Source organism: Chrysochloris asiatica, unplaced genomic scaffold, assembly GCF_000296735.1.
Source record: "Chrysochloris asiatica unplaced genomic scaffold, ChrAsi1.0 scaffold00127, whole genome shotgun sequence".
NCBI classification, from domain to species: Eukaryota; Metazoa; Chordata; class Mammalia; order Afrosoricida; family Chrysochloridae; genus Chrysochloris; species Chrysochloris asiatica.
Window position 1 is genome coordinate 3,416,027 of NW_006408645.1, and position 20,200 is coordinate 3,436,226.

General features: G+C 43.0%; 1 protein-coding gene across 2 annotated transcripts in view; it reads right to left on the bottom strand.

Moving 5' to 3' along the window:
* CTDSPL (CTD (carboxy-terminal domain, RNA polymerase II, polypeptide A) small phosphatase-like) overlaps positions 1–20,200 on the bottom strand; it is a 137,956-nt gene that overhangs the window by 24,591 nt on the left and 93,165 nt on the right. Inside the window, exons 2-3 of one of the 2 annotated variants that reach the window (XM_006869156.1) lie at positions 12,229–12,383; positions 3,580–3,612 (exon numbers count right to left, since the gene is read on the bottom strand). In XM_006869156.1, the coding sequence (XP_006869218.1) occupies positions 3,580–3,612; positions 12,229–12,383 (188 nt within the window). The remainder of the gene's footprint in view (positions 1–3,579; positions 3,613–12,228; positions 12,384–20,200) is intronic. The other variant, XM_006869157.1, reaches the window with a different exon arrangement.

Below are 20,200 nucleotides of genomic sequence, written 5' to 3' on the forward strand. Positions count from 1 at the left end.
TGAGGCTTTAAATCTTCGCAGGAACAGAAAGCTTAATCTTTCTCCTACGGAGCGGCTGGTGGACTTGGACCATGGACTTTGTGATTTGCAGTCCAGTGCTTATCCTATGGAACCACCATAGCACATAAGTAGAAACAAAGTAAAAGCTACAATACCATGAAACAAATGAGGGAAGGTCTATATGTATCTAATATTTGGAAAGATGTTCAACTTATACTAATAAAAGCAAAGAGCCATTTGCAGGACGGTGATATAATGCAATTTCATTCATGTAAAATATCCTTGTGTGTGTCTTGAAGACTTCTGAAAGGACAGAAACAGTATTAAAAGTGTTTATTCTAGGCAGTGGGACTAGATGGGGAAATTTTTCTGTTTACTTTAATGTTTCAGTTTTTTTTAACCATGAGCTTAAATTACTGTTTAGTAAAAAATTGAGTATGTTATCAGGAGGGACCAGTTCCTGGAGAAGGACGTCATACTTAGTAGAGGACCAGTGAAAAAGAGGAAGACCCTCAATGGGATAGATTGGCATAGTAGCAGCAACAATGAGCTCAACACAGCCACGATTATGAGGACGGTACAGGATCGGGCAGCGTTTGTTCTGTTGTACACAGGGTTGCTATGTGTTGGAACCAACTCGGTGGCACCAAACAACAAAAATTTAAAAGTCAAAATTGCACCTTTAAACAGTGAGTGAAGAAGGTGGGGTGAAGTGTGAAGCAGAAACAGGGAACCATAGCTAGAACAATCGGTCTCCACAGGGAGGGTTTCTGAGGTTGTAAATCTTTATGCAAGTGGAAAGCCTCATCTTTCTCCTGTGGAGGACTGGTAGATTCAAACTGCTAACCTTGTGGTTAGCAGCCCAGCTTGTAATCCACTACGCTACCAAGGCACCTTCTGGGCATTCATAGGCATAACCAAAATAAAAAACCAAACCCACCAGTGTGGAGTCAATTCCAGCTTACAGCACCCCTCAAAGACAGAGTAGGGCTGTGGAGACTGTAAATCTTTATGGAAGCAGACAGTCTTATTGTTCTCTCGTGCAGCAACTGGTGGGTTTGAACCATTGACCTTGAGGTTAACAGTCCAATGCTTAACCCCCCTTTGTAGATTCAGAGGTCTCCTTAATCTTCAGGGACTGGAGAAAGCTTTCAGGAGATTGTGGACCTGGGTTTGAGGCTCAGCACAAGTCTGAATTTCTGGGTCTTTAGTGCAGCACCCCCAGTCCTCAGGATCACTGGTCATCTTTCCACAGTGGAGAAAGGCAACAAACACTCTGTCCCACCCCTGGAGCCTAGAAGGTGGGTGCAGATCTCAAAGGGGATCCGGGGCTGAGTTCCAGGGTTGAGCTGACCCCAGATGGACTTGGGTCCTACATGCCAAGTAGGCAGTGGCACTTCCACTGTGTTCTTCAATGAAACTGCTTTTTCTGGAGATTATCATGCCAGCCGCTCCGCGGGAGAAAGATAAGGCTTTCTACTCCTGTAAAGATTTATACCCTCGGAAACCCTGTTACAGGGTCGCTGTGGGTCGGAACCGACTCGATGGCACTTAACAACAACAACAACAACAACAACATCATGCAAGACGCAAGTTATTTTAGCTAGGCTGTTTTCCTGCAAGGTATTGCAAGACACCTCAGGCATAACCCACTGTCTGACACGGATGAGACAGTCAGCAGTTTACTGAACTAAGAGTCTGTTTTCCCTTGGCGAATTGTTCTAGAATTCTGTATATCTATGGTAAAGGGTCCATTTCCTCATAGGAGCTTTCATATTGACCGACAAGGGGTTTGACTGGCCATTTCACTTTACAGAAGGCTGTGAATTAACTCTGAGGGAAAAACAAAATGAAAAAGTACTGTCGGGTTGTGAACCTTAAAGTCAGCAGTTCGAAACTACCAGCTGTTCTGCAGGAGAAAGATGAGGCTTTCTGTTCCCATAAAGATTTACAGCCTCGGAAACCCTATACAGGGTCGCTATGAGTCGGAACCGACTCCATGTCACATAACCACCAACCACCATCAGGGGTGTTAGAAGGAACCCTGTAGTGTACTGGGGTTTTGTGTTGGCTGTTAACTACAAAGTTAGTAGTTTGAATTCAACAGCTGCGTTGTGGGAGAAAGATGAAGCTTTCAACTTCCATAAAGGTAAATCTTGGAAACACTATACAGGATCATGAAGGAGTTGGAACTAACTCAACTGCAGGGGTATTGGAGTGGGGTGGGTTGTATTTAATGCAGGCAGCTTAGCAGGGAAAACATCACATGTAACTACTTTGTATAAAGGTTAAAAAATATAACATATTACTACTTTGTATAAAATACTTCTGGCATTAACCCCATGGGGTATTTCTTTCAAAGGCTCAATAAAAGCTGGGTAGAAGTTACACTACTTCAAAAATATCTTTGATCAAAGCCAGTTTCTCAATAAATCCCATGCTCAGAATGTCAGACTAGGAATTTACTCATCCATGGAGAGTTAAAGTTTTGAAAAAAATGGAATGAACTGTAAACTTTTTGGACAATTGATAAGTGGTGCTCATTACTAAAGTCTTCAGAGTCAGCCCTCCTAATGAATTACACTCCTGTCTCTTGGATGTTCCAAACAACATTTGAAAAAACAAAAACAAAAAAACAAGGAAAGGTGGATATGCAGAACTGAATCGATCATCTTTATAAACTAAAATTGGCTCCTACTCATAGCGACCCTGTATAGGGTGTCGGAGGAGCAGCTGGTGGATCTGAACTGCTGACTTTGAGGTCTGCAGTCCTGTGCTGATCCTACAACACAACATCAGATGTTAATTATGGACATCCTTTAAAAAGGAAATCATTCTCTAAGGACAAAGGGCTGTTTGCAAGGCCTTAACTTGATATGGATAGCTCAGTTGGGTTTTAAACAGCATGTTTGGCAAAGGAAGAGGTCAGCTTGGTCTCAGGTGGAATGGGCTAAGAGGAAGATGAAGAGGATGCACAGGACCAGTTGGGACCACTCAGTGGTGGCCAGACAGGGCTGGTGCTGGGGTGGGGCATTGGTGCAGAGCAACTGCGCCCCACCTCCACCCGCCCCAGCCCCTACCCTGACTCTTGCTTTCAAAGCTGAAAACAGAAGTGGTGTAGTCCAAACGAGTGTCCAGCAGGGGCAGTATTGCAACTGGGAGTGGGCTCTGCAATGCTCTCAGATCAGAACCACAAGCTGCTGATAATGCCCAATAAGTCAGCTGGTCCCCTGGGACCTGGGTTGGTGAGGCCAAGTCCACTGGAACTGAACCCACTACAGAGAGCCATGTCTGGGCAAAAGTATGTTCTTTCCAACCTATGGAGCTGGGACAAAGATGCTGAGGGGCCGGAATGCGCTATCTCAGCTTATTACGACGATTAGGAGATTCTTCTAAGAGAGAAAGGAAAACTTTCATTATAGAACTTTCTGCTCACAGTTTAAGAGGTAGCTTCATTCTTCTCTTTAATAGAGCTTCTACAGCACATGAGAAAACTCAATATAAGCAAGAACATTGATCTTTTACACCTCACAGTCAAAACCTCTTATGAATTAAATAACATTGGATAAATATACATACACTTGGTATGGGAATGACTTGCCTCTGGTCACCCTAAAGAAAAAGAAAAGAAGAAAAAAAATGGTCAGGTTTGAAGAGTAAGTAGTTGATATTCTCAAAAGAAATGTCAAGGCACTGGAGCATATGGACAATAGCAGCCATCTGGTTTCTGGCCCCTTTGCCTTGGTGGCGTTGAATGAACAGATTCCTCAGAAGGAACCTGAGGCTGCACATCAGGGCACTGGGTTCCATCCTGCCTCCTCCCAGACACCCCCTTCCTTGACAAACCAAGCTGGATTCCTCAGGCTCCTGAGCAATTAGTGTTTATTTAAAGAGTGACTCTTCTCCTCTGAGGAATTCAATCCTTAATTAAAAAATTAAAAACTATAAATAATAAAATCCATGCTTCCCTCTAGCCACTGGTTTGCTTCTTCTTCTAAGCCTTCAAAAGACTAAAAAGGAGAAACAGAAAGACCAAGCCCAAAGTCATTATGCAGGGAAAGGAAGATAAGTCCCCCAGACTACAAGGAGCCCCCAGTTTACGCCAGTTATGAAGGGAGGACAAGCCCAGGAACAAGTCTCCTCCCAGGTCACAGGTACAGTATCAGCTTTCTCCTTCAAGGGAAACAGAACCTGCATTTGTAGCGAGCATAACACGCCAGTCATTCCTCAGCCCGGCAGGGCCAAAATTACAAACCTGGCTGATGAGAACACTTCATTTTACCATCACCAAACCCCAAAGCAAAACCACTGCCAGTGAGAACACCCAGAATAGAGTAGACTGCTCTGCTCCTTAGGGGTTCTGAGGCTGTTAAATCTTTACAGGAACAGACAGTCTCACCTTTCACTCCATTGGAGCAGCTGGTGGTTTAGAACCGCTGACCTTGTGGTTAACAGCCCAACACTTAACCCACAGTGCCACCAGGACTCCTTTTTCCTTCATTTGCTGCTGTTGTTGTAAAGTGTCATTGAGTCAGTTCCAACTCAAAGCAACCTGTACAGGGTTTCGTAGTAGCAGCTGCCGACCTTGTGGTTAGCAGTCTAGTGTTTACCCTACAGCACTACACCAAGACTCTATTAGTGGAAAATGTTAATAAAACAACAAATGTATCTCCACTGAGAATGCCCAGCTTTGTGGTTTTTTTGTGTTTTCTTTCCCTCCTTTTCAGATGGTGGTATGGGAGCAAAGATTACCTCACTACAGTCCCTGATGAGAAGATACACACCTCCAGGTGGTCCACCCCTGAAGGACTTGTGAAAAGGTGTGTTCTTGGTGAGGGGGTTCTCTAGTGAAGGGGCCAGTGAACAACTTCTCCAGGATCTCCAGACCCTAGCGAGGCATCCCTCTGGTTTGTACTGGTTTTTCTTGGGATGGTCTTGAGGGCTCTTTCCTTTCTCAGGAGCCTTGGGACTTTCCTTAAGGATTCCAAATCAGCCCTTCTAGCTGTTACTCTCCAACACAAAACTATCAAATAAAATCCCAGTTTTCAAAATCACATACAAAGAATCTTAGAAGCTCTTGAACATATTATTCTCAACACTTGCACCCAAGAGCATTACTCTTGGTGGGACGGGGTGAGGAATTTAATCAGAAGCCCACACAAATCCATTAGGTCACTCTAGAGTTGGGTTTCTCCATTTCGGTACTATTGACATTTTGGGCTGGATAAATTGAAGTCCTGGCATGGTGCTGTAGGATAAGCACTGGACTTGCTACCGGTAAGGTCAGTGGTTCAAACCCATCAGCTGCTCCTTGGAAATCCTATACAGGGTCATTATGAGTAGGAACCAACTTGATGGCACTTAACAACAACACCCACAGCAATTCTTTGTTGAGGGGTGCTGTCCTATACAAAGTGCCGACAAGTAACAGGCAAAGGTACTGATCTAGGTGGATATCTGAGCTTGAAAATGACCCTAAGGGTTATGCCTATGTGTGTACTACGTGTATTATGCAGTATGTATGTATATCTATGTGTGTGCCCAGCAAACCCTTTTACTCTGGAAGTCCCTCTGTCACTGCAGTGGAGACACTTTCATTTGGAGCAGCTGGCCTGCAGGCCCAGGTTGTGGCTGTGATGATGGTAAGCAAGGCTCACTACCCCAGGCCACTGATACAGACACAGATTGAAATTGGAATGCCCCGAATCTTCTGTTCTCCAGCACAACGTGAACGGAACCGTAGAGGTCATCAGTCTCATTCTGTCCACTGCCTCCCTCTTCCTCTGACATGCTGAGTTCAGAGAGGCAGGAACACCTGAGAGTCCACAGCAGAGGCAGGCCAGGAAGCTGACCCAGAGGAGTGCAGACTTCTCCTCTGGGAATGAGCTGTCCCTCTCAGACACGTGCTCTTTTCCTTGGGTCTGGTGTCACAGAAGGACTACTCCACGCAATATGCAAATAGCACATCAGTCTGCTTCAGAGTTAACTAAGTTAGCTCAGAGTTAACTTCGTTTTTTAAAAAGCCATTGTGACAAATACGAATCAGAGGAAGTTCAGGAATGAACACTAACAGCCAGATGGGTGAAGACAGGCCAGAGGAACTGCCTTTATAGGCCATTAGTCCCTTCTGGAAACAGCCAGGCACCCTAGGTATCATTCCACTGTGCCGTCCCAATTCCAAGTAAAAGCTCACATTTCATCTAGTTGGATGTTCTTTTGTTTCTAGAGTCCCCAGCCGCTCCATCTCTCCATGTCATTGTCTCTGCCTCCATCTCTGGTGTCACTGCTTCTCAGGGTAGGGTCCCACACTCTGCTCTTCTCCCTTGATGGTTCCAGGGACCTCAGCTCCTGGACAGCAAAGTTAACCACTCCCCTCCTTTTGCTACAAAATGTCTATATTTACATTTCCAACCCTCACAGTCAGTCCTGACAGCAATTATTCACTATTGTATCACAAGAGTCTTATCCCCATCTCCTTTCATCAGCCCCGCCTAGACAGATAAAATACTACTCAGTGGAGATTCTACCTTCCTCCACTCCCTCTGGATCTAGGCTCCCACTTGAAAGCTCGTAAGCCAGTCACTTCTTGCCTTTGTATCCCCCCCATTTTGGGTAGCCAATGTCCAAGTTGCCCATCCCTATCTACCCTGTGTATTGAGGGGGTGGAAATGGTCTTCACTGCAAAGATTTGTTCCCTCTTTTGAGCTATTGCATCCATAGGTGTAGGTCAAGTTCATCAAATTGTATCAGATTACTCTTTTTTTCCTCTTCTTCTTCTAGTTGAGTTCTGATTATCCAGCCATTGAAGCCAGGTCAAGTGGGTATTATCTGCGAGTGTGGGTGTTCTTGTACATATGCCCTCTCTTCTTATCAGCTGGACACTTCACTCTCCACTCTAGTCCTCTGTGGCTATGTCACTGACTCTGGGCCCAGGTTTTGCCACACTGCTGGCCAACCAGGTCTCCCCCTGGGTTCACAGGAGTCTAATGAACAAGGTAGGGCTTAGCTCGCAGATTCATTGTTGTTTTTCCCCTCACTTCCCTTTCTCTGTGACCAAAGTGGTCACCAATCAGAGCGCATGTCTGCTCGTGCATTTCCCTTGAGTCTTAGTCTTATAAGGCGGTTTGCCCCGAGGGGACCCGATCCCTTGCCTTGATGGCTCCTGGTGGATGTTCTTCCTAAATAACTCTTACTATGACAGCTCTTCTACAGACCCAGGGGGCACACTACACTCTCTTTACAAGCAGCAAATGAAGGGATGGAATGGAGTTTACGGTGGAATCTCATTATGCATATTCCACCTATACACCTGTCTACATCATTGTAGAACAAACTAAAACGAAAACCAACCCAGTGCCACTGTGTCAGTTCCAACTTATAGCAGCTTTACAGGACAGAGTAGAACCGCCCCATTAAGGTTTCCAAGGCTGGAATCTTTACTGAAGCAGATGGCCAATTCTTTCTCTTATGCAGTGGCTAGTGGGTTTGTACTGTTAACCTTTCAAGCAGTTGGATGCTTAGCTCATTGTACCACCAGAGTTCCTCATCAATGTAGTTGTTGTTGATGTGAAGTGCCGTCAAATTGGGTCCAACTCATAGTGACCCTGTATAGGGTTTCGGAGGAGTGGTGCGTTTGAACTGCCAACATTGTGGTTAGCAGTTCAGTGCTAAGTCTACAGTGTCACATGAAGATCACTCATCAATGCAAAATAAGGCTTAATATCTGTTAAGGCCACTTGTCTTTCATTATTTCCATCCCCAAAGTCTTCCCATCCAGAATATCACATTCCTCCATAAACAAGTTGCTATATGAAATTCTTTTCATGAATCTAACGATTTTTTTGTAGTCTGTTGGCTCTTTTTATGTAAACAATCGTATCATCTGCAAATACAACTCGGATTTTTATCTTTCCTTATATCAATGATTTCATTTCCTTGTCTTAACTACATTAGTCAGAACCTACTAAGCGATGATGGTCTTATATTGTTTGTGGTTTATTTTATAGCTGTCATATTAAAACTCCTTTCTCCTGTGTATTAGATTATCTTGTTGGTAAGTATTTAAAGGTTGGCGTTTAAATAAATATTTAAAGAGTCCTCCTGGTGTGGTGCTGTGGGTTAACGCACTGGACTGCAAAGTTGGTTTGAACTGCAAGGTCAGTGATTCAAGCTCACAAACCACTCCTTGGAAATCCTATACAGGATCACTCTGGGTTGGAACTAATTCAATGACACTTAACAACAGCAACATTATGCATCTTGGAGTCCTGGTGTGGCACTGTGGGTTTATGTGCTGGACCAAGCCTTGGAAACCCTATACAGGGTTGTTATGACTCAGAACCGACTCGAGGGCACTTAACAATTCTACATCTTCATGTATTATGCCTTTTAGCATTGTAGAATGTTCCTCTTTACCCTATTAAATGCTTTTGGCCTTGAATTCTGCATTGTCTGATACTAATATTGCTAGTCTTACTTTCTTACCGACATTAAAAAATGTCTGTATATTTTTGGCCTGTATATCTCTTTACTTTCTACTTTTCTCTTTCACTTTATGTTAGGTTTTGTAGAAGGAATTAGTACTCACTTACTGTGACAGTCATAAGGATCCCTGATGGCACACTGGTAAGAGTGCTTAGCTGTAGCCTGAAAGGTCGGTGGTTTGAATCCACCAGCTGCTTTAGTAAAGATTACAATCTTGGAATCCCTATGGGGACAGAGTTCTACTCTGTCCTCCAGGGTTGCTAAGAGTTGAAATCAACTCCATGGCAGTGGGTTTTCTGAAATCAGTGGGTTATATATAAAATATGTACAACATTTTGAAGAGTTAGTACAATAAGAAGAATGTGAGCTCATTAATTTTTTTTCTATTTTGTGTTGCAATGATAATATTTTGGATATACTGAGTTAAATAAAACATATTACTGAATTCATTTCATCTGCTTCTTTTTATTTTTTGAAACTGTGCCTACTAGAAAATGCTACATTTCCTATGTGGCTTGCATTGCATTTCTATAGTACAGTGCCACGGTGCAGAAGCCCCAGTCAACTCATAAACATGGAGCGTGAGTGAAAAAGAAGTTTTTATTGTTGTTTTAAGCCTGTGAGGGTTGGGGCTTGTTACTAAAGCATAACCAAGCCTATATGAAAAGTAAGTTTACTGAATAGTGATTCCTCTTTTCGTCTTTGCTAGAAGAACTCCAATTTTGTTCAGGGCTGCAATACATCTGGCTAGATTCTTTTCCTTTCCAGATGCCCTTACTGCTAGAAGATAGTCATGTGATAAAGTTTTGGCCAATGAGAAGTAAGCAGAAGTCTACTGGGGTTTTCTGTGAAAACATTTCCTTTCCATAAAGGAGACAAGACACAGCTAGTGCAATTCTTTCTCTCTTACATGTGGACATGATACCTGAAACTTGCATCCTTAAGCTAAGTCTGCTCCAGCAGGAACAAAATGGCTGATGGTCAGACGGGATTTATGGATCCTTGAGAGCATCATCAGGCATTTAACCAATCCCAGCAACTGTATGACTCCAGTTTTTAATGTGAGAAAAACATGTCCTGCTTAAGCCACTGTTTGTTAGTTTTCTTTTATTTGCTGCCCAAATCATTCCTATCTGGAATGGAGATATTCTTGGAAATAGCATACAGCTGAATTTGTCAAGCCACTCTGAGTGTTTCAATCTTTTAGGAGTAATTCAGTTCATCAAACTTGATTTTAAGCTTACTCCTTTTTTTTTTTCCCCTTCCATAATTTTGATGGCTAGTTCACAGTTCTGTTATTTCCCCTTTTGGGAATTATTAGGATCTACCAGCTACGTTTTACAATTGTCTTGTCTTAAAAAATAAACGATACCTTGGTCACAATATTATAGAAACATTTTTTTTTCATAGTCTTCTGGCTTTCATTGTTGCTGATGAGAAATCTTATATTAGTATAACTCTTTTTTATGTTTAAGAATAACTTGTTCTGGTAGCTTCTTTGTCCTTAACGTTCAGACTTTCAATAGCACATATCCGGCATGTGCGCGGACAAACCTCTCCACAAGAGTCCTGCTGTAAATTTGGTAATCACTTCAAATCTATACAGTCAAGCTCTTTTTCACATTAGGTAAATGTCCTTTGATTACTTTCTCTCTTTCTCCTATTTGCATATCAGGCCTTCTGTATGCCTTTCCCCCTCTTCCTGACTGTTTCTAAGGTATTTCTTTCTTTTGCTTTTCTAGGACATTAATTCATTTCTCAGCAGTGACCATTCTCATTCTCCTTTTTCTCAGTTTACTGAATTTTCATATTTAGAAATCATTTTTTTTTTTAAGTTCCAAGAGTTACTTTTGTGCTCTAAATTCATTTCTTGAAGTTTCTATTCAAGATCTCTTCTACTTCTTCCCTTAGTTTCACCCCAGTAAGAGTCTCACGTTCTAGTTTTTATCTTGGACATTCTCTGCGACTGAGTCTCCATTTTTCTTTGCTTGTACAAGTTGAGTGTTCTCAAGTTCATTGTCTGTATGGTTCAGTCTGTCAGAATCTCCAGGCAGTGACAGACCGGGAGTACTGCAAGACCCAACAAGGAGTGCAGCTTTAATGGCCCAGCAGAGCACTGGACTGCGAACAGCAAGGGTGGCAGTTCAAACCCATCAGCTGCTCCTAAGAAAACCTATGCAGGGTCATTATGAGTTGGAACCAACTCGATGGCACTTCACAACAACAGAGACTACATTGACAAACCTAGTTGAAGAAAGTCCCTGTACTACCAGCTTCAATAGGGGCAGTACAGAGCATGAGGACCTGAAAGCAGTCCATCAAGTTCCTTCTGGGTCAGCAGGATCACGCAGAACGTCCGTGGACCACACATTAAGTGGGTAGTCCAGGCCCTTTCCAAAGTTATCCACAGGCTTCATTCAGTTGGCTGGCTCACCTCACCAGGGATTTCAAGGGCTTTGTTTTAGGGCTCAGGAGAGACACCATTTCTTCTGTTAGCGGGATCCCACTTCTTACTGGGTACCACTAAGAATGGGTCCTGAGCCTGCTTTCCTTCCTGAAGAACCGAATGCCTTAACGCACTTTCCAAGCTCTGAACACTGGTCTACCTGGACTTACTCGGAAAGGGAAATTAAACGGTCAGGGCCATGTCTTCAAGCTGTTGTCTTCTCAGAATTCCTGTCCTCATATACACATGTACTTTACAAAGAATTTTGTTCATTTTCTAATCACAAGTGTAATTAAGCATATTTTATTAAAATTGGAAAAATTAAATTCTTTTTAAAAAGCAAATCCTGTGAACAAGGCTGTCACTCTAAGAGATGTCTCCATATTGTGACTTATGCCCTTCTAGTCTTTGTTCTATAAAGGCGTGTGTGTGAATATATTTAACTTATAAATATAATTAGCTAGTATGTTTTAACCTGTTTTTTTTTTAAACGAAATGACATATAACATTTCCCTATGTCATAAACATTTATGAGATATCATTTTTTAAAATGTTTTATTGTGAATTATGTGAGATATCATTTTTAATGGGTGCATACTATTTGTATGGCTATTCTAGATAATTCTTTTAATCAATTGCCTATTGTTGAAAATCACGTTTCTTGTAATATTACGATCTATGTTGGATGGTACATTTTTGTTTGTTTGTTTGCTGGATGGTGTCTTATAGTTGGAGTCCTAGTGTGGTGCTATAGGATAAGTGCTGGACAGTTAGCTGCAAGGTCGGTGGTTCACACCCATTTTCCTTGGAAAACCTATACAGGGTTGCTCTGATTCGGAATGGATTCAATGGCACTTAACAACAACAACTGGTTCTTTGGAGACCTGGCATGGTGCTGTAGGATAAGCACTGAACTGCTAACTGCAAGGTCAGAAGTTCAAATCCACCAGTCACTCCTCAAATACCCTATACAGGGTCACTATGAATCAGAACTGACTCAATGGTACTTAACAACAAGTGGTTCTTTAACTCTCTCTCTTTCATGCATTCAACTTCCCATTATAAAAATGTAAAGTGACTTCCATAACATCCATCAAATATACCATTTTATTCCTAAAGGGAAATGACTGGGACAGTCTTTCTCAAAATGGATTACAATTTTTGGATAATTTCAAATCTTTAAGTAAATGGCTGAGCATATAATGTGACAGACTCTCATCATGGGTGTTTGTCCAGCCTGGGACAGATCCACTGTCTACGGAATTTGTGCTGAGCACACAGGTGTCATCAACACTGACCTTCTGAAGTCCACCGTTCTCCTCCACCAGCGGCGGAAGCACGCTGGGACTGTTGGCTGGCGGGCCCTCCACATTATAGTCACGGAAGCAGCAGAAGAAGGAGCTGAGGATACTGCGACTCCTCTGCTTCTTCAGGCTGGCTTTGCACTGGGAGGCTGGAAGGAAAAACAGAGCACACTGTGGCCAATGGTTGTAATGCAATGGGAAAACTTGCACATGCCCTGTTCCCAAAGCCCTGATTCCAGGGGACTTGCCTAGGACTAGAATATGAGGGGTCCTGGGAAGTTACTCCAAAGGGTTGTTACTCAACATGTGAATCCTGGAGGGCTGCTTGGTCAATGGATCCAATCCCACTAAAAAGAAACAAAACCGAATCCACTGACATCAAGTCCATTCCAACTCATAGTGGCCCTATAGTACAGAGTATAGTTGTTCCTTAGGGTTTCCTTGACTGGAAATGTTTATTGAAACAGACTGTCTCATCTTTCTCCCACAGGGCGGCTAGTGGGTTTGATCTTCCAACTTTGTGGTTAACAATCCAACACTTAACCCACTAGGCCACCAAGGCTCCTTCCCTGGGTGGAATTCCTCTGACCTCAGCCCAGTGGGGGCTGCTTGCTCATTAACTGACCCATCCTCAGGGTCAGTCACCATCTGCATTCCTGAACTCAGCAGACAAGTCTTCGCATCTCACACTAAGCAAGATTTCAAAACAAACATCTGTGGGGGCACAAATCAGACTTGACACTCCCTGGGAAGCCCAAGGCTACCAAGAAAGAGTCACTTTGAAATGAGGTTCTTGGGTACTTCCTACTCACCAGGGAAATAACTTAAGTTCATGGGTTTAGAAAGAAGATCTATAAGAGCATCAAAGAATCCCTTCATTAAACTGCCATTCGTCTTGGAATGGATAGTCTGAATCCACACAGTTGAAGACTGAATGCTTCAATTACACTCAAAACACACACAGCAGGAGATGTGGACTGAGACCCCACACTTTCTCCTTAGCAGAACTGACCAGGGTAGGCAAAGCCCTGAGACATAGGGTAATACCATGGCCTGTTAGTATTCCCAGCCTGTCCTGGACTAAGGCTCTAGAAAGAATGATGGATTCTTTCTATTTATCCAGGGCTCAAAACAAGCTGCCACAAGTTAGAAACAAAATGCAAAAATTGCTACAGATGTAAAACACATCTCAGGGGAGGAGACTGACAATTTGAGGGGCAGGAGCATTTACCTTGGAATGCAGCTAGGGCTGTCCCTCCACATACCATGCCTGGGTGGGTCTGCAGTGATGTGCAGAGGACACAGGCAAAGGGACCAGGCTTAGGGCTAATGAGAAAATCACCAAGGAAAGACAACTGCTGGGGTTCATTTGTCCTAAAGAACAATTCTGGCCCAACTCCTTTTTCTAGGCAATATGAGTTAATTGTATAATACCTCCTTCCCAATAGATCACAAAACCTTTGCTAAAGTTTTTAGGGTACTCTTTTACAAGGAGCAAGCTGAATGCACTCAGATGGCAATTCTGAAACAGGATTCAAAAGTTGTTTTGTCAACAACTCTGCAGGCATGGCTGGTCTCTAGCAGGGACTTGGGCAAATGGCCCAGTAAGTGTGAATTTAAGATCCTTAGTCACTAACAATAAATACACTTTAGACCATCAATCCCTGGAAAAGCAGGCTGGATTCTTTTTGGGTGGGGTGGGTGGATTTTATTGTGATTTAAGTGAAGTTTACAGAGCAATTTCGTTTCCCATTCAACAATTTATACACATTTTATATCCTGACATTAGCTGTGATCCCCTTAATGCATCCATCCCACTTCCTTCCTGGGTTAGCTGTTTTTATTCGCCCATCTTTCCTGCCCCTTTCTGCCTTCGGAGCTTTGTTTTTGGGTAAATGCTGTCCTTTTACTCTCTTAAGGTTAAATGTTTTGAGGAGCACGTTCCTCATGGCTGTTTTGGATCACTTTGTAGATCTATTGTTTGGCTGAAAGGTGATTTCTGGGAGCGGGTTCAGTTCCAGATTTGAAGGGTGCCGGAGAACTATAGTCTTGGAGGTTCCACCAGTGTTTACTAGATCAGTTTTATGATTTTGAACTTTGTTCTACATTTTTGTCTTCCTCTTTGTTCAGGACCTTCTCTTGTGATCCTGATCAAAAGATCTAGTAGTGGTGGCTGGGCATCATCTAGTTTTCCTGGTCTCAGATTGGTGGAGGCTGTGATTCATGTGGTCTATCATTGTTTCTGTGAGTCCTTGATTTTCTTCACTTTCGTTGCTTTGGATGGAAAGACACCAATAGATGTATCTTAGATGGTCACTCACAAGTCGTTAAGACATCAGTCTCTCTTTATGGACTATATTATGTCAGCTGACCTAACTGTGCCCTGAGACTATGGTTCTAAGTCCCCTGAAAAGCAGGTTGTGGATTGTTGAGTACATGTCACAGAGCACCTTTCAGATGTCTATGGTGGGAAGTGATAATGACCACTGTCTACCAAGAGCCAGCTCTCTAGGTTCCAATGCTTTGCAAACCTCATGGCCCATAATCTTCACAATTGCCCATGGAAATAGGTGTTATAATTTATATTCTACCACTGAGAAAATACAACCAGTCATTTTTTCTGCCCAGATTTGAACCAAAGTGGGCCTGTTTCCAAAGTGCATACTTTCCCCTTGTGTCTTACTCAAGATGATCTCGTAACAATTTAGATCAGATAAGAAGGAGGGAACATGCCAAACAGGGAGAAAAGCTCTATAATAAACTCCCATTTCATATAAATGACGGATTAAACAGTTTCATAGTTCCTTTGGCTGTTTTAATTTTTATGCCACAGTCAAATACATTAGTCAGGGGAAGAACAAAACTGTCTCTTCTCCAGCCAACATAGCACATTTGTCTGCAAGTAAACAAACTGTTTGTTCATGGTTTAGAAGACTCTGCACAGCCAAACTGAGCAATAAACAACTCTGCAAAAGGCATTTTCCCAGATCCTATTTTCATCCTCAGATCACACACATCTTCATAACTAAAGAATCAACCGATTAACATAAAAAAAATCCTAAATCTGCAGCTAGTGAGCGATTTATAATTTCCAGCATGATTACGGTACTTAAGTAGAAGCCACAAATAGCGCTATGGGAGTCACTAAATGAGCTTGAGTCATTTGAGAGGCCAATGCCGGCTGATGGGGAAGTGGCAGCCCACTCAGGTACCCCTCCTTTGTCCGAAGAGGTGAGGAAGTTGAAGTGGTCTCATGTCCACAGCTGTGGGAAGATGCAGGCCTCCTGGATCACAGAGGTGAGGTCCAGGATTGCATGAACCTCAGGAGATTCGAAGTGTCTAATTTTCTAACTAGAGTCCCTGGATGGCACACATTGTTAAGTGCTCAGCTGCTAAACCAAAAGGTTGTAAATTTGATTTTCCCCAAAGGTACCTTGAAAGAAAGGGCTGGTTATTTACTTCCTAAGTATCAGCTGTCAAAATTCCATAGTTCTATTATGACACACAAGGAGCTCTGGTAGTGTAGTGGTTACAAATTGGGCTGCTAAGCTCAAGGTCGGCAGTTCGAAACCACCAGCCGTTCCGCAGGAGAAAGATGAGATTTCTGCTCCCGTAAAGATTTACAGCCTCGGAAACCCTGTGCAGGGTCACTATGAGTCCGAATCAACTCCACGGTACTTAGCAACAATTATGACACACATGGGATCGTTATGAGTCAGAATCAATTTGACAATTCATTTTATAATCACCCCTTCGATTGGTCTGCCTTTTCAAACTTAGGTTTGCTGGGCAAGTGAAGGATGGCCTCAGGCCCAGCATTAGCCTCTCCAGCCCTAGGCCCTCATTTGTTCTTGATCTATGGGCCTAATGCCCTTCCCCCATCTGCCTTCCACCCCACCTCTCCTCACAGCTACAATACAGAAGGTCCTTGATTTGCTCATAAATTGTTTGGCAAAAAGGTTTGGTGACACATGGAATTAAAATTCATAGTATAATGGACATATGTTTATAACATTAGATCGAAAAGGCTAGCTCTAAAATTATACATCTGATTTGACCATAATTATGCATGACAAACTAAAAAGATTATACGAGAGAAAAAGACTGGCAAGAAATATGTCAAAATGTTAACAGTGCATTATCAGACTGCAAGAGTTTACATTTCTTCCTTCCATATTTTCCAAATGTTTTATGTTAATGATAAATATTACTCTAGCAATGGGAAATAGGAAAACTTTTGTTAAGCTTTCTTTCAGCAACTTGGTGAAGCTCAGGATCATCAGATCAGGAGAAACCAGTATTGCTCTTCTAAGGCCTAATCTTTAAAATTCACTCTTATGCTTCTCCACTCCATGCCTGTAAAGCAAACCAGGCAAAGCTGTGTTCTAAGCATTTCAGGAAGTAAAGCTGGCCAAGATGGAACATCCTCAACTCACTGCCATAGCAACCCTACATAACAATGTAGAACTGCCGCACAAGGTTTGGGAGGCTGTAATCCTTTTTAGTCTTGGTGTGGCGCTATAGGATAAGTACTGGACCTCATGCTGTTTGAACCTCAAGGTCAGCAGTTAGAACTTACCAGCCGCTCCTCAGAAACTCTATATAGGGTCGCTATGAGTTAGACCCAACTCAACATTTAACAACAAATGATAATCTTTATGAAAGCTGATTCCATATCCTTCAGAGGAGAAGCTGGTGGGTTTGAGCCACTGATCTTTCAGTTAGTAGTCCAATGCTTAGCTCACAGTGCCACCAGAATCATCTCCACCACCCTTACAACAAGAGAGAGACCCATGTGAAAAGAAAGCACCAAAAATGTGCGCTCTCTTTAGGTCCGAACTCTCGGAGGCTGACACGCGTTGGCTTTCACCTCCGGCAGCCACTTGCCCACTCATCCCCTTACACACACGATTCTCGGCTTATTTATGGAGACTTTGCCCTTCGCTGCCTTCATGAGCATGCCCCTGTGTCCGTTTCCACTGATGGCTGTTGTTGGGTGCTGTCTTAAGTTCATTTTCGACTTACAAAGAGACCCCATGGGACAGAGAAGAACCACAGGGCTACGTAGCTTCTTCTCCCCTTCAGACACGCTGCTATGCCACTTGGGCCTCTTGTCTGCATTGATAGACAGCAGGTCACCTAAACACACGGAGACGTTTCCTGGTGGCCCGGTGTCCAGTCTTTACAGAATAGTAACAGTAACTGATTAAAGTAGATTAATGCGCATATCTGCCTGCAACAATGATTTTTAAAAAATTACCTTGGCGGAGGAGTAAAGGCTGGAGTAGCAACTTTGATTATCAATCTAAAACATTGTACAAATATTTAAAATTTTTATCAGATTTCGGAGGAAAAGCTACCCCAAACTAAAAGCTTTCTGTTGTTCTTTGCTGGTAACCTTCCTGTTCAGATCTCATACTCAGCACTGTCTACTTCCCCTCCCTGCTTTCTCCCATGGTGGGCTCCCCATCACATTGACACCCACCTACCTCCCTCTGCTCCTTACTTCTCAGAATCTGCTTTATTCTTTAGGGCTCCACTCAAAGCCCACTTCTTCCGGGAAGCCCTCACTAACGACCCAGGGGAGATGATGTGTTCCTCCACCTTTAAACTCCCAAATGAACATGTGTATTTTGAGCCAAGTCCCTGGGTGGTGCTAATGGTTAATGTGCTTGGCTGCAGACTGAAAGTCTGGAGGCTTGAGTTGATCCAGAAAGGCCTACTTCTGAAAATTCAGCCATTGAAAGCCCTACGGAGCACACTTCCATCCTGACGTGGATGGGAATCACTATGAACAGAACTGACTTCAAACAACTGGAAAAAAAATTACGAAGGCACATCTTCAGTCCATATCTGTCTCCTAACTTCCAGGCCAATGTGGTCACCTGTTTGCTGGGCATCTCTTCTGGCTGTTCCCGGGAACCTCATACTGGGCATGTTCAAATGGGGTGTATCACCTCCCACTTCAAACATGCTCCAGGTCTCCGATCCTCCCTCCATTCTCATTACATTGTTGGCTTTGAAATCCTAAAGAGCTCTTAAGGAAGCCTGGTGGTAGAGTGGGTTAAACACTGCGCTTCTAGCTGCAAGGTCGGTGGTTCAAACTCACCAGCCATCCAGCAGGAGAAAGATGAGGCTGTCTGGCGCCTGTAAAGGTTTAGAGTCTTGAAAACTTTAAGGAGTGGTTCTACTCTGTCCTGTTGGGTCACCATGAATAGGAATAGACTTGATGGTGGTGATGGTTATGTGCTGTGGAGTCAGTTCCGACTCATAGCGACCCTGTACAGGGTTTCCCAGGCTGTAAATCTTTATAGGAGCAGAAAGCCTCATCTTTCTCCCACGGAACAACTGGTAGTTTCGAACTGCTGACCTTCCGGTTCACAGCCTGATTCGTAACCACTATGCTACCAGAGCTCCTTAGACTTGATGGTAGTGGGTTTTTATATAGTTCTTAAATCTGTCCTCAGCAGCTCTCTCCAAGCTGGCTGAAGCCCTGATCATTTTGTTCCTGAGTCACTACTACAGCCCCTTGACTGTCTATCTGCTGCCAGTCTTACATCTAACAATTTTCCACATTCCTCCAGAGCGAAAGGCCACCAAGTAAGTAAATTGGTATGTGATTATGCGTGTGGGCTCTGAAGTGAGTGTACCTGCATGTGAATGCTGGCTTGACCAGCAAGAGTTATAGCACCTGGGTAAATTACTTGATTTCTTTAGGCCTCACATTCTTTCTCTGTAAATGGTGATAATATGGGTACCCAATTGTCTTAGTTATCTCGGTGAGCTTTAACACAAATACAAATGATGGTTTTAACAAACATAACTTGATTCTCTCACAGTTCAGAAGACTAGAAATCTGAATTCAGGGTGCAGGTGTCAGGGGAAGGCTTTCTGTGTTGGCTCTGCAGGAAAATCCTTGACTCTTTAGATTCTATTTCTGGTTCCTGGGAGATACCATGTGTGGTAACATCTATCCTGTCCCATCTCTGCCTGCTTCTCTGTGTCTAGCCTATTCTTTAATAGGAGGTGGCTTCAAAAAATATGTGCAAAAATGGAATGAAAAGACAATGGAATTTTTCTATGAACTTTTTTGAAGTTCCCTCAACATCTCAAAAGAGGTTGACTTAAGACACATCCTATACTGCCTCATTGACATAACAAAGAAAACCCATTTCCAGATGGGATTATAACCACAAGGAGGAGCTAGCATTTACAAAATATATTCTTGGGGAACAAAATTTCATCTATAAAACTGACTTATTGTGAGAATTAAAGGAGTTATTGCTTACAGTACTCAGAACAGTGCCTGTTCTTGTTGTTGGTAGGTGCCATTGAGTCGATACCAATTCATAGTGACCCCATGCACAACAGAACGAAACACTACCCGGTCCTCGGCTAACCTCACAATTGTTGCCACGTTTGAGCCCTTTGATGCTGCCACTTTGCCAACCATTCTCGTTGGGGGTCAATGCTTTTTCTCTGAACCTCCACCTTACCAAACATGATATCCCTTTCCAGCAACGGGTCTCTCCTGACAATAGGTCTGAAGTATGAGAGTAGAAGTCTGGCTATCCTGGCCTCCAAGGAGCACCCTGGCTGCACTTCTTCCAACACAGATCTATTGGTTCTTTTGGCAACCCATGGCACTTTCAATATTCTCCTCCAACACCGTAACTCAAATGTGTCAATTCTTCTACAATCTTCCTTATTCACTGCCCAACTTTTACATGCTTATGAGGTTTTGAAAATACCACGGCTTGGGTCAGGTGCACCTTAGTCTGCAAGCTGATAACTTTGCTCTTCAACACTTTAAAAAGGTCTTGTGTAGCCGATTTGTCTAATGCAATACGCCGTTTGATTTCTTGAGTGTCGATGGTTGATCCAAGAAAAATGAAGTCGTTGACAATTTCAGTCTTTTCTCTGTTGATAAGAATGTTGTTTATTGGTCTAGTGGTGAGGATTTTTG